General features: G+C 42.0%; 1 protein-coding gene across 5 annotated transcripts in view; it reads right to left on the bottom strand.

Annotated features, from left to right (window-relative positions):
- Window positions 1–14,262, bottom strand: part of POMT2 (protein O-mannosyltransferase 2) — a 30,710-nt gene that overhangs the window by 14,921 nt on the left and 1,527 nt on the right. For 4 of the 5 annotated variants that reach the window (XM_064512258.1, XM_064512261.1, XM_064512260.1 and 1 more), the window contains exons 3-11: window positions 13,603–13,707; window positions 12,319–12,427; window positions 11,347–11,455; window positions 9,467–9,626; window positions 6,647–6,753; window positions 5,608–5,690; window positions 4,705–4,814; window positions 2,487–2,553; window positions 1,508–1,580 (exon numbers count right to left, since the gene is read on the bottom strand). In XM_064512258.1, coding sequence (XP_064368328.1) covers window positions 1,508–1,580; window positions 2,487–2,553; window positions 4,705–4,814; window positions 5,608–5,690; window positions 6,647–6,753; window positions 9,467–9,626; window positions 11,347–11,455; window positions 12,319–12,427; window positions 13,603–13,707 — 923 coding nt within the window. The remainder of the gene's footprint in view (window positions 1–1,507; window positions 1,581–2,486; window positions 2,554–4,704; window positions 4,815–5,607; window positions 5,691–6,646; window positions 6,754–9,466; window positions 9,627–11,346; window positions 11,456–12,318; window positions 12,428–13,602; window positions 13,708–14,262) is intronic. The other variant, XM_064512259.1, reaches the window with a different exon arrangement.

Here is a 14,262-nt window from a genome sequence, read left to right as displayed (position 1 = left end):
GCTTCCCACCATGTGACTCTGAACTTCTGCCACACTGGGCAGTGCTGGTAAAAGGGGACAGCATGAATTAATCCAACCCTCAAGCTATAATCCACCACCTCCAGATGGAAAAGACACTGATTATCATTTGCCACAGTTAGGAAAAAGAAAGCGTTTAGCTGAAACTGCACTGAGATTTTTTTTTTTTCATGAACAGCTAAGATGGGACTAACAGTCCTGCTCTTGCTGGAAGCAAAACAAGATCCTGACTTGTCTTGACTTGTTTTGCTTTTGAAGAAAAAGATTGTACCATGTAGTCAGACACACACTTACTAAGGAGGGGGTCAGTGGTCCCAGGCACACTCCCCAAGGCTCATGGTGTAGTCACCCAGCTCCTGCCCTAGCTGGGACTGCTAACTTAGAAAATCAGAAAAATCTGGCCATATCTAGGTCACTCTACGAGTGTGCAGTAGCTCTGACCACAGCTGGTCTGTTCTTAATAAAACCACTCAGATAGTGAGCCTCTCCCACCAACAACTGCAGCTGCATCCAGCCCTGCCTTATCTGCACAGAAACCCTCTGCCCACGCTGGATGCTGTTTTTATGCAAAGGGACGAGAGCCATCTGCCGGATCTTTTCCCCAGCACTGCAGTTTCACCTCCCATTCCAGAAAGCTATCTCCCTTCAGCCTGTGAGTAAGACCAATACTGCAAAACCAAGAATTTATCACTATCATTTTCATATATTTGGTGGTAAATGCCAAGTGCATGCTCAAGGCATCACTTTTTTTAAACCTTAAAGTTATTTTTGGAAGCTTAAGTCATGATTCGTGAATGTGTAATACTGAGTGCAATGACATGATTTCCAGACGTACATGTACAGAATTTCTGTTAAGCAATAGAAGTTCTGATAGCACAGAGCATTGCAGCATAGTGACATTACACTCAATGAAGATTAAATATCAAGTCACTAGCATTCCCCTGTTTCCCTTCAGGTATTCACTGGAGGGGCAGAAGGTACAAGCCAGTATTTTTCTTCAAAGCATTATGCTGTGATCTCAGTGTTGATGAGAACTTCAGCAGGCAGATACTGTCTATATACACCAGAACAGGATATTTTCAGTACATTGACAAAACCAACCAGTCAATTTGTCTAACAAAGTGAGAGAGCGGGGACAAGCAACAGAATGAGGGTACTGAAATTGCTTATTTGCAGGAAAGTGGCCCTTAATATTGCACATCACACAGCTACACAAACCTCTCACTGGGTGCTGGATGGGCTGTGTAAGTAGGTGCTTCTAATAAAGCTGTATGGTTCTGTTAAAGGTTCCCCATCTCAGAGACACCCATCAAAACATAAGCCATGGAAGAAAAACTCCACAAACCCCACACTGGAAATCCAGATACACAGACACATCTGTCATACAATCAGCTTGTTCTGGTCTAAACATGGAGTCTTTGGCAGGTCAAGTCTCCCACCAATCTAATTCAAACACTCAATCTCTTCAAATCACAGAATTCATTCTTACTCTTTATGTTCCAGGCAGATAATATCTCCATGCCTCACAAACTCCACAGGACTGGAGGGGTCTAATAGATCTGCTGAAAGAAGGCAAACTAGTTATACCAGTGTGTTGACAAACGAATCGGTATCTCAGAGAAAGTTTCTTGGGAGCACTCATGCCTCAGGCAGACCAGGAACACAAGGAAAACTCACTTGTGAGGACTCTAAACCTAGTGTAAACCATTGCTCCAGTTTAAAGACCAGCCCTGAGGGCTATTCTGTACAACTGTGCAAGATCATGGCCCCAAGCAGCACATACTGCCTTTAAATAAAGAGGATACGTGGCTAACCTAACTGAACAGCACAACTAGAAATACACATTTTTAGTTCATGGACTGTATCACAACACTTGCAATAGGGAGTATATTTTTACTGGGTTATTCCCCCCCCCCTTTTTTTTTTTAAATAGTTCCCCGACAGCTTTTATGTATACATTGTGCAGGTGTAGAAAAGAAACTCTCCCAGACCAAACATGCCTCAGCTACAGTATATGACATTCTAAAACAGATAGTAAGTACAAACATTAGGTCTCCATGTTCGATACTCAGTCTTGTCCTAAGCAAACACCCATGTAAAACAGTCAAACACTATATACTGGGACCCAACCTCTCCAGGAGCCACAGCCACAGTAACAAATTCTGTAAAATATTAACCGAGCTCAGATTAATCTTCTGTCTTTTATTTGCAGCCCTGACTAACTGCAAGTTGTCAATGCAATCTTCAGCTGAGAAAAGCTTGTCTACTTCAGCTGTGCAGACTGGAGAAAAAACAAAAATGTGGTTGACACAAAAAACATCAACCAAGATGAAGCCAGATTCCCCTTGTTCTTTTTCCTCTTCTTCCCCTCATATCAATGGGAGATATTTTGCAATGGAGGCACTCAGAATATTTAAGTGAAAAACTGAAGCAGCAGTTATAAAAGTCACTCTTCTGGTATTTGTTACCTGTATTTGAATCATGTTTCTTTATAATCCACAGGTTATTCAAATCTTTATGCAAGTAGGCAGTGACCTGAAAACACAGTATAAATCATTTCATCAAACAAGAAAAGAGCTGGGCATAGTAAACATGCATTCATCAGCAAATCCAAGTCCCAAAGAAATGCATGACTAACACAGAAAACCTGGGATGATTTTTATGATGTTGCCTCTTAGAAAGTCAGTTACCAGCCAGATCACAGTTGATCCAGATCGCATCTTTTAGTCAAAGTATAGCACCTGTGCTCATGATCACTACACTTAATGGCAGTTCACACACCCCATGAGTAGCAGCTTCCAACCATACAGCTTGCCCTCCTCTCATCCTACTTTGGAGGTTCCTTCCACAACAGGATATCCAAACATGAACTTTTTGAATAATCACTGACTGGTACCAGAACCAGTCAGTGGAAACAGCACTAGCTTTATGGACAGGCAAAATCAGTAGAAATTTAGCACAGGAGGCTGCCTGTGGCAACCATAACACTTCAGCCAAAAGATCCAGGCAAAGTAAGGGGGATACAGGGATCAACTGTTAAAGCAGCACGTGCTGCCCAGGGGGTTAATCTTCACCTGCCTGCTCAGCCTCACACAGAGTAACTGCTCCTACTGCTAGTAAGTGCAGGGGAGCATCTGGCCAGAGGGTGCTGCCACTGAGGGCAACCCTCCCAAGCAGCAGAAGGAAACGTGCTCACTTGGCACACACTCCTCTTCCAGCTGCAGCTACAGCAAGCCCAGCTCTCTGGGACCGCACCCCAGTCCCAGAGCTGTGCCTCCCACTCAGGTGGGAGCAGAAGGCCCCATGGGCAAGTGACATGGAGCTAGAATACACAGGAGCATCCAGGGCAGGGGAGGGAGGGAGAAGCATAGGTGGAACTTCATACCCTGAGGTCATATTGTCAGGAGAGGAGGTAAAGGAGGAGGCAGAAGGAGATCCCTGCCTCCATCTTTTCCTCCTCAAAACCCCTGAAGTTCTAAGTTCTCTTCCACTCTCCAAACTCCCAAAACTCTCCCAGCCCCCTATCCTTGTCCAACCTCCAGAATACAGAGTGAGGTGGGACGGTCTCCACCCTTTTCCACTTAGCCTCAGGGAAACTCCCGTTAGCATCTCCCAATCCCCTTTCCCTGCTTTTAGTGCCATAAAGCATCTTCTGCACTTGAATTCTGTCTACGCTTGAGCCAGTTCTGATAGGACACTCCACCTATAGTAATAAACATTAATGCCACATAAGAGCGTTAGATTTCCTAGTTGGGAAGAACGGCAAGAAAAGAAGATTGAAGCAAAGATTTAATTTTTTTCAAAAGTCTTCCCCATAACAGAGACCAAATGGAGTTAAAAAACAAACACACTTGTTTTGCTCTGGCAACTTTCTTTCAAAGAGCTCAGAAAATTTTTAGTTGTTAATATGCAAACTACAAAGTATATCTTAGGAATGTTATAGAGCCTGCAAATACTGTAGAGGCTTGATGATTATGGACAAAAATAGGAAATTCATTTTATTTTTGTACTACTTAATTAGTGATAATTACGTGGTTTCTGATTCTTACTTTGATCTACTGGTTAATCATTTATCAGAAGCCCTTGAAGAGTTCAGGTAGGCACCTTTCATTATGGCTAGCTTATGAACATACAGAAATCTAATTTAATGAACAAAGCCTTACAAATACTCATGTGACAGATCAGGAAAAGAAGGCACAAAAGGGGAAGTAATTAATAAAAGGTCACAGAGGCCAATGGCAGGGGTGAAAACAACAATTCGCACTCCTATTGCTTTTAACACACAGCAACAAACCCTGTAAGATAAAGTAATACATTTGTTATATATATAAGTTTTGCAGCCTTCCTTGAGGTAACAGTTCCTTCATTAGGGAATATTATTTTTAAGTCCTCTTGGCCTCCATCTATGGAGGGTGATCTTGCTACTGTAATGAAGTCTTGCTACTGTAAGTCATGCTTCTGGTACAAGAGTGTCAGGCTCTCTTCAAGCAACCTAGCTACTAAGGTTTCCAAGCCAAAGGTACAGACATGGTACTGAAAGGATACCAGATTCTGAGTACATACATAGCTCCTGTCACAACAGCATCTAATGCTCAGTGCAGTGGGAATGAGGCAGCTCCACAGGAAACCAAGTACGGCAAAGGAAGATGGCTGTAGTCAGAGGCAGTACTACAGCAATGCACTAACCTGTTGCTGGCGGGCTCCTACGCCCTCTGGGTAGAGGTGCCAGTGTGAGTGAAGGTATCCCCCTGCCATTCGAAGGTTCTTCATGGTGACCACAGAACCATACGCCAAGTCTAAACGGGAAGGAAGGAGAAGCAGAGGCATAAGACAACTTTCCTATAAGTATCTCCCCCAGCCAGCCTGCAGTGCTCTGATTAGGCATATATATTCCTGCTATATTTTTATGCAAGCTCATTTCCTGTTTCATGCATTACTCCAAACAGCTTATCTTCCATCGCCAACCACCATTCAGTAAAACTGATAGATAAAATTTGGCTGAAACATCTAAAATTCTCCCAGCTAGTTTCAACATAAACAGAAGTGCTAGCTCTTCTGAATGCAGTCTCAATAATGAGAGGTTTGGGATTGCTTTCCATAAGAGTATACGGTCAAATCAGAGCATTATCCATTTTGAAAACCATGTAATTAGTTTGAAACATTCCACCACCCAAGCCCTACAGCAACACAAGAGGGAAGGGAGGCGAGATCAGTCAGCTATCAGGTAGCGGAGCTGGCACATTGGCTTTAGGCACCTTCCCTCATAGCCTCCCAGCACAAGTGGAGCATCTGGGAGAACACAGCTGATGCTCTCCCAGTAGCAAGCTGTGGAGCAAGGAAATGCTCCAAAGGACAAAACAGTATGACAAAAGAGTTACTGACAGTGTGTTAAACATATTTAATGCTATTTTCAGCCTTTTCTTTTCTGTAGATACATAAAACTGCAAAGGAACAGCATAGATCTGACTATGAGCACACAGGCATAATCTGCACTGTTCTGCACTGACTCACAGGAGACCTTGTTTTTATTTAGACGCACAGATACAGTGACAAAACTTGTCAAAGCAGTTTATTGCCCTGGACACTCACACTCTGGAACAGAGACGTTATGAAGATTGTTCCCGATCAACTGGGACTGAAAGGCAGAACTGAAGAAACCATCCCCAGGCCCACTACAAAAGAGAGCAAAGAATGTGCAAGTCAGAACTCTGGCAACACATGTATACAAAGCTCTGACATGCATTACCAAATTGTTTCTACAGAAGTAAAAAAGATAAGACCAGACATGGTCTCAGGAGAAGAATAACTGTAGTTCCTTCAGGCGTACCTCTCATGCTGTGGATCACAGCAGATGTACACACTCTTGCAAGCAATTGTCCAGAGGTGCAAGGATTTGAGGTCACAAAAATGCAAGTCTTTCGGCAGTGCACAAAGCATCATCAACTATCTTTGGAGGTGTTGTTTTTATAACAAATAAATCTGACTCATTACCAGGTCGGATATAGCAAAGCCTCACTCTGTGGCCCTCAAGTCCCACTTCTGGTAAGAGGCTAGTGCTAAGACCACCTGACTTAAACTTAACAATCTGAAAAAGAACAGATTTAATTACGTTCTTTTTAATGTTGAAATGCTTATTCACCTCATTTCTTTATGTTTGCATATGGATCATTACTTAGCCATTTTACTATCTGTTGTGCTCTTTCCAGATAGACATCATCTATTGGTTGCAGGCATTCAGAGCAGAGCCCACCCTTTGCTAACACTCATCAGACTATTTGTTAATATGAGCTGAAACATTTTTCAGGAATGTAATGCCTAAAAAAAAAAGGGGGGGGGGGGGCTGAGACATTTTCAGGTCCAGGAAAGAGAGGAGAAAAAGGAGACAGACAGTTTGGTCAGGATACTTGCTTGGCATGTCAGAAAGTCTCAAGCTCAAACCCTGTATCACTGCCAGCTTGGCCAGAGCTTTCCTCTGAGAACAATGCAGTAGTCTGGGAAGGGAACTAAACAAAGACACAGCTTGTGGCTGTGCTTCTGACACTGAAAATGGAGAAATCCATAATCAAGGGCCTTTAATACAAAGCAGAGACAGGCGATTCTTCTTCTGGAGAAAATACTTGAGAAATACCTTTTATTTAAAACTGCAAAATGAACAGCAAACATAGTTGTGTAGAGGGCAAGCGGGAGAAGGATCAGGCAGAACACTCGAGCCAGTAAATGCTTCCCAAACATGACCTGTAACAAACACAACCTGGATTAAACAGTGCAGCTGCAAAAACAACTCCACTCCTTACTTAACCAGACTCTGAGTGGCAGTCCTATAGCAAGAGTCTGCAGCACATAACAATCACAGCAAGCTGCAGAATTACCTCGAAAAGTCTTAGAGAGAGGTAAAAGCCAAAGCAGATCTTGTGCATCTCTAAAAGTTGGAGTTGGGGTTCCTTGAAATTTCAGGGACATGGGAAGAAGACAAAAAAGGCAATGGGAGGGTTTAACTTTCCAAAGTGTCACACTTCCCTAACTATGGCAAAAAGAGCTCAGGCAGTTCCCACTGATAAAGTGTATGTTCCTCTTTTTCAAAGGATTAACTTGTTTATAAGAATAGTACAGGTCTTGAGACCAAATTACAGCATGGAGATGGCTTCCAGAACAGCAACTGTCAAAGGTGAGCAAAATGGAAAGTGAAAGCATAAGGGTACAAGCTTCTAGATAGCTACTTGTTTCCCCAACAAGTCTCCCTGTGCAGATGTGAATGTAACAAGGACTTCTTGGGGACCTAAGTACACTTCACTCAGAGAGACCAGATCACTTAGCAAGGATCTTCCCACACAGCAATTTTGTTGCTGCTCCTCAGCCACAAGTTACAGAAAAGTCAGGAGCAAAACTTGTGACTGTTTCAGCTTCCTCAACACAAAAGCAGAGCACTTGACTTAAACCACTCAGGGAGGTGGTTTGTACACAGACACCCAGGATGCGATTACATGCCTCCATCCCACTGACACTGCTGGTAATAGAGCAAATAATCTAAAGTACAGGATGGATAACAGCTGTAGGAAAGGAATACACCTTAAACTACAACAGGTGTTTGCAAAATGTCTGCATCTAACTCTAAGACTGACAAAGGCAAATTTACTTGCTATGTTCTGTATTTTGTTTTTACATGGTACCTATCACACAACCATTAAGCTAACCATCCTCCATCCCTTAATACCAGATCAAAAGATTTTAGAACTAATGGAAAGAGAGCTGAACACATTAAAGAACCAAGGAGGAAAATCTGAGTGCCCTAACTGTATATGAGGCTCTGCACCCACTGAAGTCAACAAAAGAAACAGTTGCTCAGCCCATGCACTTGAACAGAACACTTCCAAAAACAGCCATGGGCAACACTTACACCGGACGCTTGAAAAAATGCTGATCTATGATACGTAACCAAAGTTATGCAGCATAGGAGCTAATCTCCAGTCCCTTACTCAAAACAACCACAATATCCTTCCATCTTTGTAGAAAGGATTGTTTTAAACTACAGATTACAATGCAAAGTGAAAAGAAAACTCACATGAAGGACAGTATCGAGCAAAACAGAACAGCAAATCAATATAAGCTGGGAATTCTAGAAATCAAATTAGTTCCAAAAACACTGCATGTAATACTAATCATGACTAGTTTCCTAAAAAATGCAGAGAGCAGTTAGTCAGGTTTTCTGGGGCGAGGGAAGGTTGTTGGGTTTTTTTCCCCCTCTCCTCCTCAAACACCAAGGTTGCCAGATAGTTAGTTATTCAGCAAGCATCTCCCTCCTGAAGTAAATTTCTTTACATATTCTAACACTCAGGGGCTTGCTGCCTACACTGCCAGCAGCACAAATGAAGTCACTGTGCAGCCGTCTGCTGGCAGAAAGCTTAGACATGATGGATTTGTTCCATTTCAAATGCAATTAACTGACTCTGCTCAAGAAGTGTTTCTCTGGAGCTGGAACGTTGCATCTTTGCAGCCCAAATTGATTCACATTAATCAGAGAAAACAAACCACACAGCAGGAATAGAAAAAGTCCCCCTAAAATCCCACTGTTTACGAGACAGAAGCAGGACAAAAACAGTAAGTGAAAGGAATAGAATTTTTAAGCTTCAGAAGAGGCTGAGACAAGAGGAGAACTGAACACCTTTTAAAAGATGTGCTTGAAGAAATTTTCTTTCTCTCCTGGTTGCAAGACAGCAAATGGCATGTCAAGGTATTTCACCAAACAGCAGATTTCACAGTCCCCAAATATAAGATGCAATATATTAGAAGAGAGCACCCAAATATACTAGCAAATTACTTAGAGTTTATAAGAACTAAATGTGTGTGAAATCAAGCAGGCTATGGCTGTCTGCACCCTAAGCACAGGCTATGCGGACTGCGAGTTACAGAGTATGCCTATGACACATGATGGACTATAACGTGCTAGTGCTACACAGGCTACGTCACTGTACTACTGGTGAAGCAGAGCCTCAGCTTACTCCGCTTTTGCAGACTAGGTGCTGCAAGACATGCCTGTCTGTCAGCTAGCAGGTACTCCTCAGAAGGTCATGCAACACTATTTTGGACAACATTTGACTTTGAGCCATCATGCAGCCACCACTGACAAGCATTTGTAGCTTAGACTGAAAAATAAAATTCAGCCAACTGGAAAGGTAATAGTTTCTCTTGGGAAACAGCAACACTCTTTTTAGTTTTGTGACATTATATCCTGCTGGCGTGTGTTTTTTAAAAAACATATGGCAATAGTTTTTCCATTAAAACCTTCATCTTTAATCATCATCATCATCCAGCTCAGATGCCCCTGTCTGCTGTAGACAGGATACCACTGTTTGGCTATTTTCATGGTTGTCAAAAGCTAGGAGAATTACCAGGGCAAAAGAAAGCAAAACAAAATGATGAAACACTTCAAAGAAAAGCTTTAAACACTCACCAGAGATAGGCTGAGGTTCCCCAGCAAGTCCCAAAGATCATAGATTGTGTTCAAGCCAACGAACAGGACTACAAAAAGGCCAACAAACTTCACCCCCATTGCTCCAGCAAGGTTCACCCCAGTCAGACTCAGCCAGAACCACCAGGAAGTGGAAAATGGCCTGCAGGACAGACAGAGCAGGTCACTAAAGAAATGATGGCTACATGCACGGACAACACAATCGGGAAAACAAACAGAAAACCAGCTGCCCTCCAAAATCACATTCCATCTTCTTCTCAGAAGTCCATGGGAATAGAACGACAAATTTTTAATTCATTTCAGAAGGAAGCACGGATACCCTTGATAGAGAATTCAGAAGGGCCCAACACTTAAGCCTGAGCAGCCCTAGATCTCCCCTTTAAGGAGGAGAATACAGACATGAGTATGAGCTAAAACACTAGTGTGAAAAAAATCCCACATATAAAAGGCCTGAAAGCAGAACTAGAAGTTTTGTTCCACACACACAAAAAACAAACAAAAACAAAAAAAAAAACCAAAAAACAAGCTTACTTCAATCAGAGAGCTAAAGACATGGGAGAGGATAGAAGACAAACAGCGGCCACTTTCTTTCTAAAGAAGAAAGGCCCTAGTGGAGAACATTTACCCAAAGCACAAACAAAAGCTGTGGCAAAAAGCAAACAAGTTACAAACTAAATTAAAATTGAACCACAGAGAAAAGATAAGGGAAGAAGTCAGCAGAATTTAAAACCTTTCCCTGACTTCTGGTGCTGTGGTCCTTACATTTTGACTAGACAAAATCCCCATGACCACCTGCTAAGCAGCATGATAGACAGAGTTGGCTTTTAATTTACATGAAATTAACTAGTAAGAGCTCAGCCTATTTTCAAAGAAATAAGAAAAAAGGTCAGGTCATGGTACATAGAGCTGCATTATGAACTGATCAAATGCTGCCCTGCACTTTAGTGCTTGCAATCCCTGGGGTGTGTGTAGTAGGCAAGGGTGGCTCTGGATGGCATTACATGACTTTGTGGGCTGAATTTTAGTCACGTCTGCTGCAGTCATGCTAAGATTGGTACGATCAGTTCCCAAACATTTCACGAAGCAAAAATAGTTGATACATAGCGTAGCCTTCTAGGCTTTCTTGTCTTCGAATCCTGGCTGCACTAGGAGGAAACTACCCTGTAGAGCCTAGCCAGAGAAGCCTTGACATTTCCAAATACCTATAATCACCATTCCCCTCTGGATATTTCTATAGCAAATATCTTGAACAACTCAGTTGTTTCCTTCAGAATAATCCTGGCAATATTTGCCCTAAATTTTTGGAACCAATTTCCTTAAATCCAACAAATTACACTATTTACCTCCGCTAGCAGGATTTTATAAATGCTCACAGGATTACCGTCACGAATGAGCTGCATTTTTCTGGCATGGAGACAAAGCAATTGGGTCAAGATGATATATTAATATTTTTGCCATTAAGGATGAAAGCCTTGACCAGGCTACAGTGATCTTCCATTCTTGCTCTTCTGACCCATGATGCCCTACAACTAGCTTTCTTTCCTGTCAGGAAGTTTTAAAAAACTTTAACTTTCATTTCAAGATTTGCAGTTCCATCAACACTATTTCTGCTGAAGTTTCCTTTCACACTTAAATAATCTATTTAAGTCTTTCCCCAGCCATGATACTTTCTCCCTTGTTTCACAAACCCTTATACCAAAAATACCTCACCTCTACCATGAGCCATTTTCACTTCTAAATTTCCTGAAACAATCTAATCTCGGCCATTTACCCATGCTATCGAGTGTGAAACAAAATCTGTTATTTTACCTCTGTGAAAGTTGAATGTCTATAGTTTAAGAAAAATGTCATCTTTATCTTACCTATCTGCACAGGTATTACATTTCACCATACTCAGAACAGCTCCCATGAGGAAGAACATCAGAATGGGGTCAAGCAGAATATATTGGGACAAAGTAATACAGCCCGTATCTGCAAATGGATGCATGATACCATCAGAAAGGCTTGCAGTTACAAAGCAAATCTAACACTGAGAGAAGCCAGTTAACTCAGTGTAGTCAAGAGAGAAGGAACAAGGGCAATTTTAGAAATGGAAACAGGTCAGAACATTTCAACTTCTACCTGGGTAACAAATTAAAAAAAAAAATCACAACAAAAACAGACAGTGTAACAATAGTGGAGAAGCACCACTTGGGAAGTGCTGCTAACCTATTCAGATGAAAAGTGTTACACTCATCATGGATCCACCAAGTAAAGTACCAGCATAGTGCCAGTGGATGCTACAGAGGGTGGGGAAAAAAAAAAAAAGTAATCTTTCAGATGTTATCTATAAAACATGAATATGACTTGAGTGTTTTAAATCCCAGTGAATCAATATCTGTGCATCCTGGCAAACCCGTGATTTGAGTAATTTCATTTGCAATGCTAATTTCTTCACTGTTGGCTCAGAGGCCTTATTCATTTCTTACCCTAAACTTTTCCATAGTACTGCAGTAGGCTGTTAAATACTCTATAACTCATATGGGAGACGTCAATATTTCACTCGTGGGCAAAATTATTCCTGACCACATATCTTGTAAAGAATTCTTAAAATTGAGGTGAAGTGTAGTGCAATGCTGTAGTTATGCACATAACAGAAGTATCTATAAACTAAAAAAGATTGTAAAATCCTCTAGGGGACTGCCCGTTAAAAAGGCTCCTATAAAGCAGACTTACTTGGCTTTTGGGAATCTTTCTCATTAGCCACAATATTCTCTGGCTAGGTAGTGACATGAGACTCCAAAAAAGGAAATTGTCTGAGCAATTAACCTGTTCTGTTTTGCAGGAACACCTACCAAAAATAAGGATGAAAGCTGTGAGTAAGGCTGCAGGCAGTGACTTGGACAGTTCCAGCACTGTGAGGTAGGCGAAGGGAACCAGGCAGGAGCCAAGGAACGCACAGAACTGCAGGAAAAGAAGATCACGGGAGATGTTACATCCCTCCCCAAGGTGAGCATGCATGCATATCCCTTCCTTTTCTCCATCTGATACAGCTACGAACAACAGGCGGCTTTGCAGGTGACTAAACCAGCTCATTACAAACATCAGACAAAAGTCAAATAAGCAAAGATATTGTTAGAGAATGCCAGCTGCTTACTCTGTTCTCAAGAGATTTCAGTAACAGCATATGGTCAGTCTCCTTCTGGACTGCATGAGATATTTAGAAAAACGTCTGTCAAATAGATGCAACACACATCCATCACACTCAGCTTATCTTAACTAGATATTAGACTATGGAATCTGAGGGGAAAAAAAAAGCATGTTTGCCTTACAAATCTTCAGCAGACCAGTATCACTCCTGCTAGGCAAATAAGAGGGAGGGTAGTTAGAGAGGGAAGAATGGAAATCAAAAGAAAGTAGCACAGCAGTAAATTCTCCATCTTCAAGGTCTGGTTCTAGCATTTCTCCTGCCTTTGGCTCAGGGACATCTACAACCATAAACTGGTGGAGATCAGAAAGTAAACTAAGAAAACATGCCATCCCAGTTTTTACCCTTTATTCTAGACAGTAGAAATTGGCCGCTGTTTCTTCCTCTGACTTGCTTTATCTGCTATTTAGGAAAACCAAATTCCATAAGCCTGATATCAGCACCGCCTGAGTTCCAGGTGGGATATCACTCTGAACAATGGCAATTTTTCCCCCATCAGCTCTTTCAGCCTTAGTGTCACTGGGGGTGGCAAACTGTAGGTGTCACTGGCTGGTACTGACTTTCTTGAAGTCCTTGGCTCTCAGCCATGAGGGACTCCAGCACGGCAGCCAGGCACGCTGGGGTGACCAGGAGCCCAAGCTCAGAAGAATACCTTCTGCAGGACAAGCAAAATATATGACCCACTGAGACCTGCAGCCTTGCTAATGAGTGACAAGAATTGGCCTCAGTTATCACTTTATATTCTCACCTGGCTTCTCACAGCCAGATATTAAGACTTACTCACTAACACTTTTCTAAAGAACCTAGAGACACAACACAAAGCTAAACAGACCTTTGATCTGATCCAGTAGAGCTGTACTTATTACATAGCAATCCATACTGTAAAGCCAAGGAGAGCTAACAAGCTAGATACCAGCCTGTAGAGCCTTACCCCTCTCATTCCCACGTAGTTGTGCTGCTCATATCTGTCCCCTGGCTTTTGGAAAGGAAATGTACCATCATATCCACTAAGGTAGCCAGCAAGTCCAATCAGCATCTGGAGAGGTAAGGTGGAAAAACTGGTCAGGGAAATCACATTGGAGGAAGGAGAACCCAAATGAACAGCAGGGAAGATTTTCATAGCAGCCAAGTTTGAACCAGAGAATAACTATTTACTAATTCAGACACATCATCCAAACAAAAGTAAAGAGTTTATGTACAAAATTCTTATATGTATGTATTGCTCTTTGTGTAAAGGCACAGTCAGAGGGGACCAAAGAGACTGCAGCTGCTGGCTATAAAAACCACTACAGGCTCAAGAGAAGTAACTGGGTGCAGGATTTAGCAGAGAGAATTCTGTCTCTGCAGATTCTTCTCATAGCTCCCTATTCTGAAAGATTAAAGAGTCTCAACCTGAAAGGAAGATAATCTTCCCAGGGCAGAAGGAAAGCATCCTGATCAACACTTCAGAAAACTTCCTTTATTGCTAGAACAAGCTTTCAGTCACAGAGTAGTAAGTCAGAGCTTTCAAAGTCCTTTGTGGTAGGGATGTTATTTACAAACGAGCTATTAGGAAATGTTTGGCTCTTTAGATCTGTAGTCTTCCATTAAA

Source organism: Dromaius novaehollandiae, chromosome 5, assembly GCF_036370855.1.
Source record: "Dromaius novaehollandiae isolate bDroNov1 chromosome 5, bDroNov1.hap1, whole genome shotgun sequence".
Lineage (NCBI taxonomy): Eukaryota > Metazoa > Chordata > Aves > Casuariiformes > Dromaiidae > Dromaius > Dromaius novaehollandiae.
The sequence above is the reverse complement of the archived record's forward strand: the minus strand, read 5'-3'. Positions and strand labels throughout refer to the sequence as shown.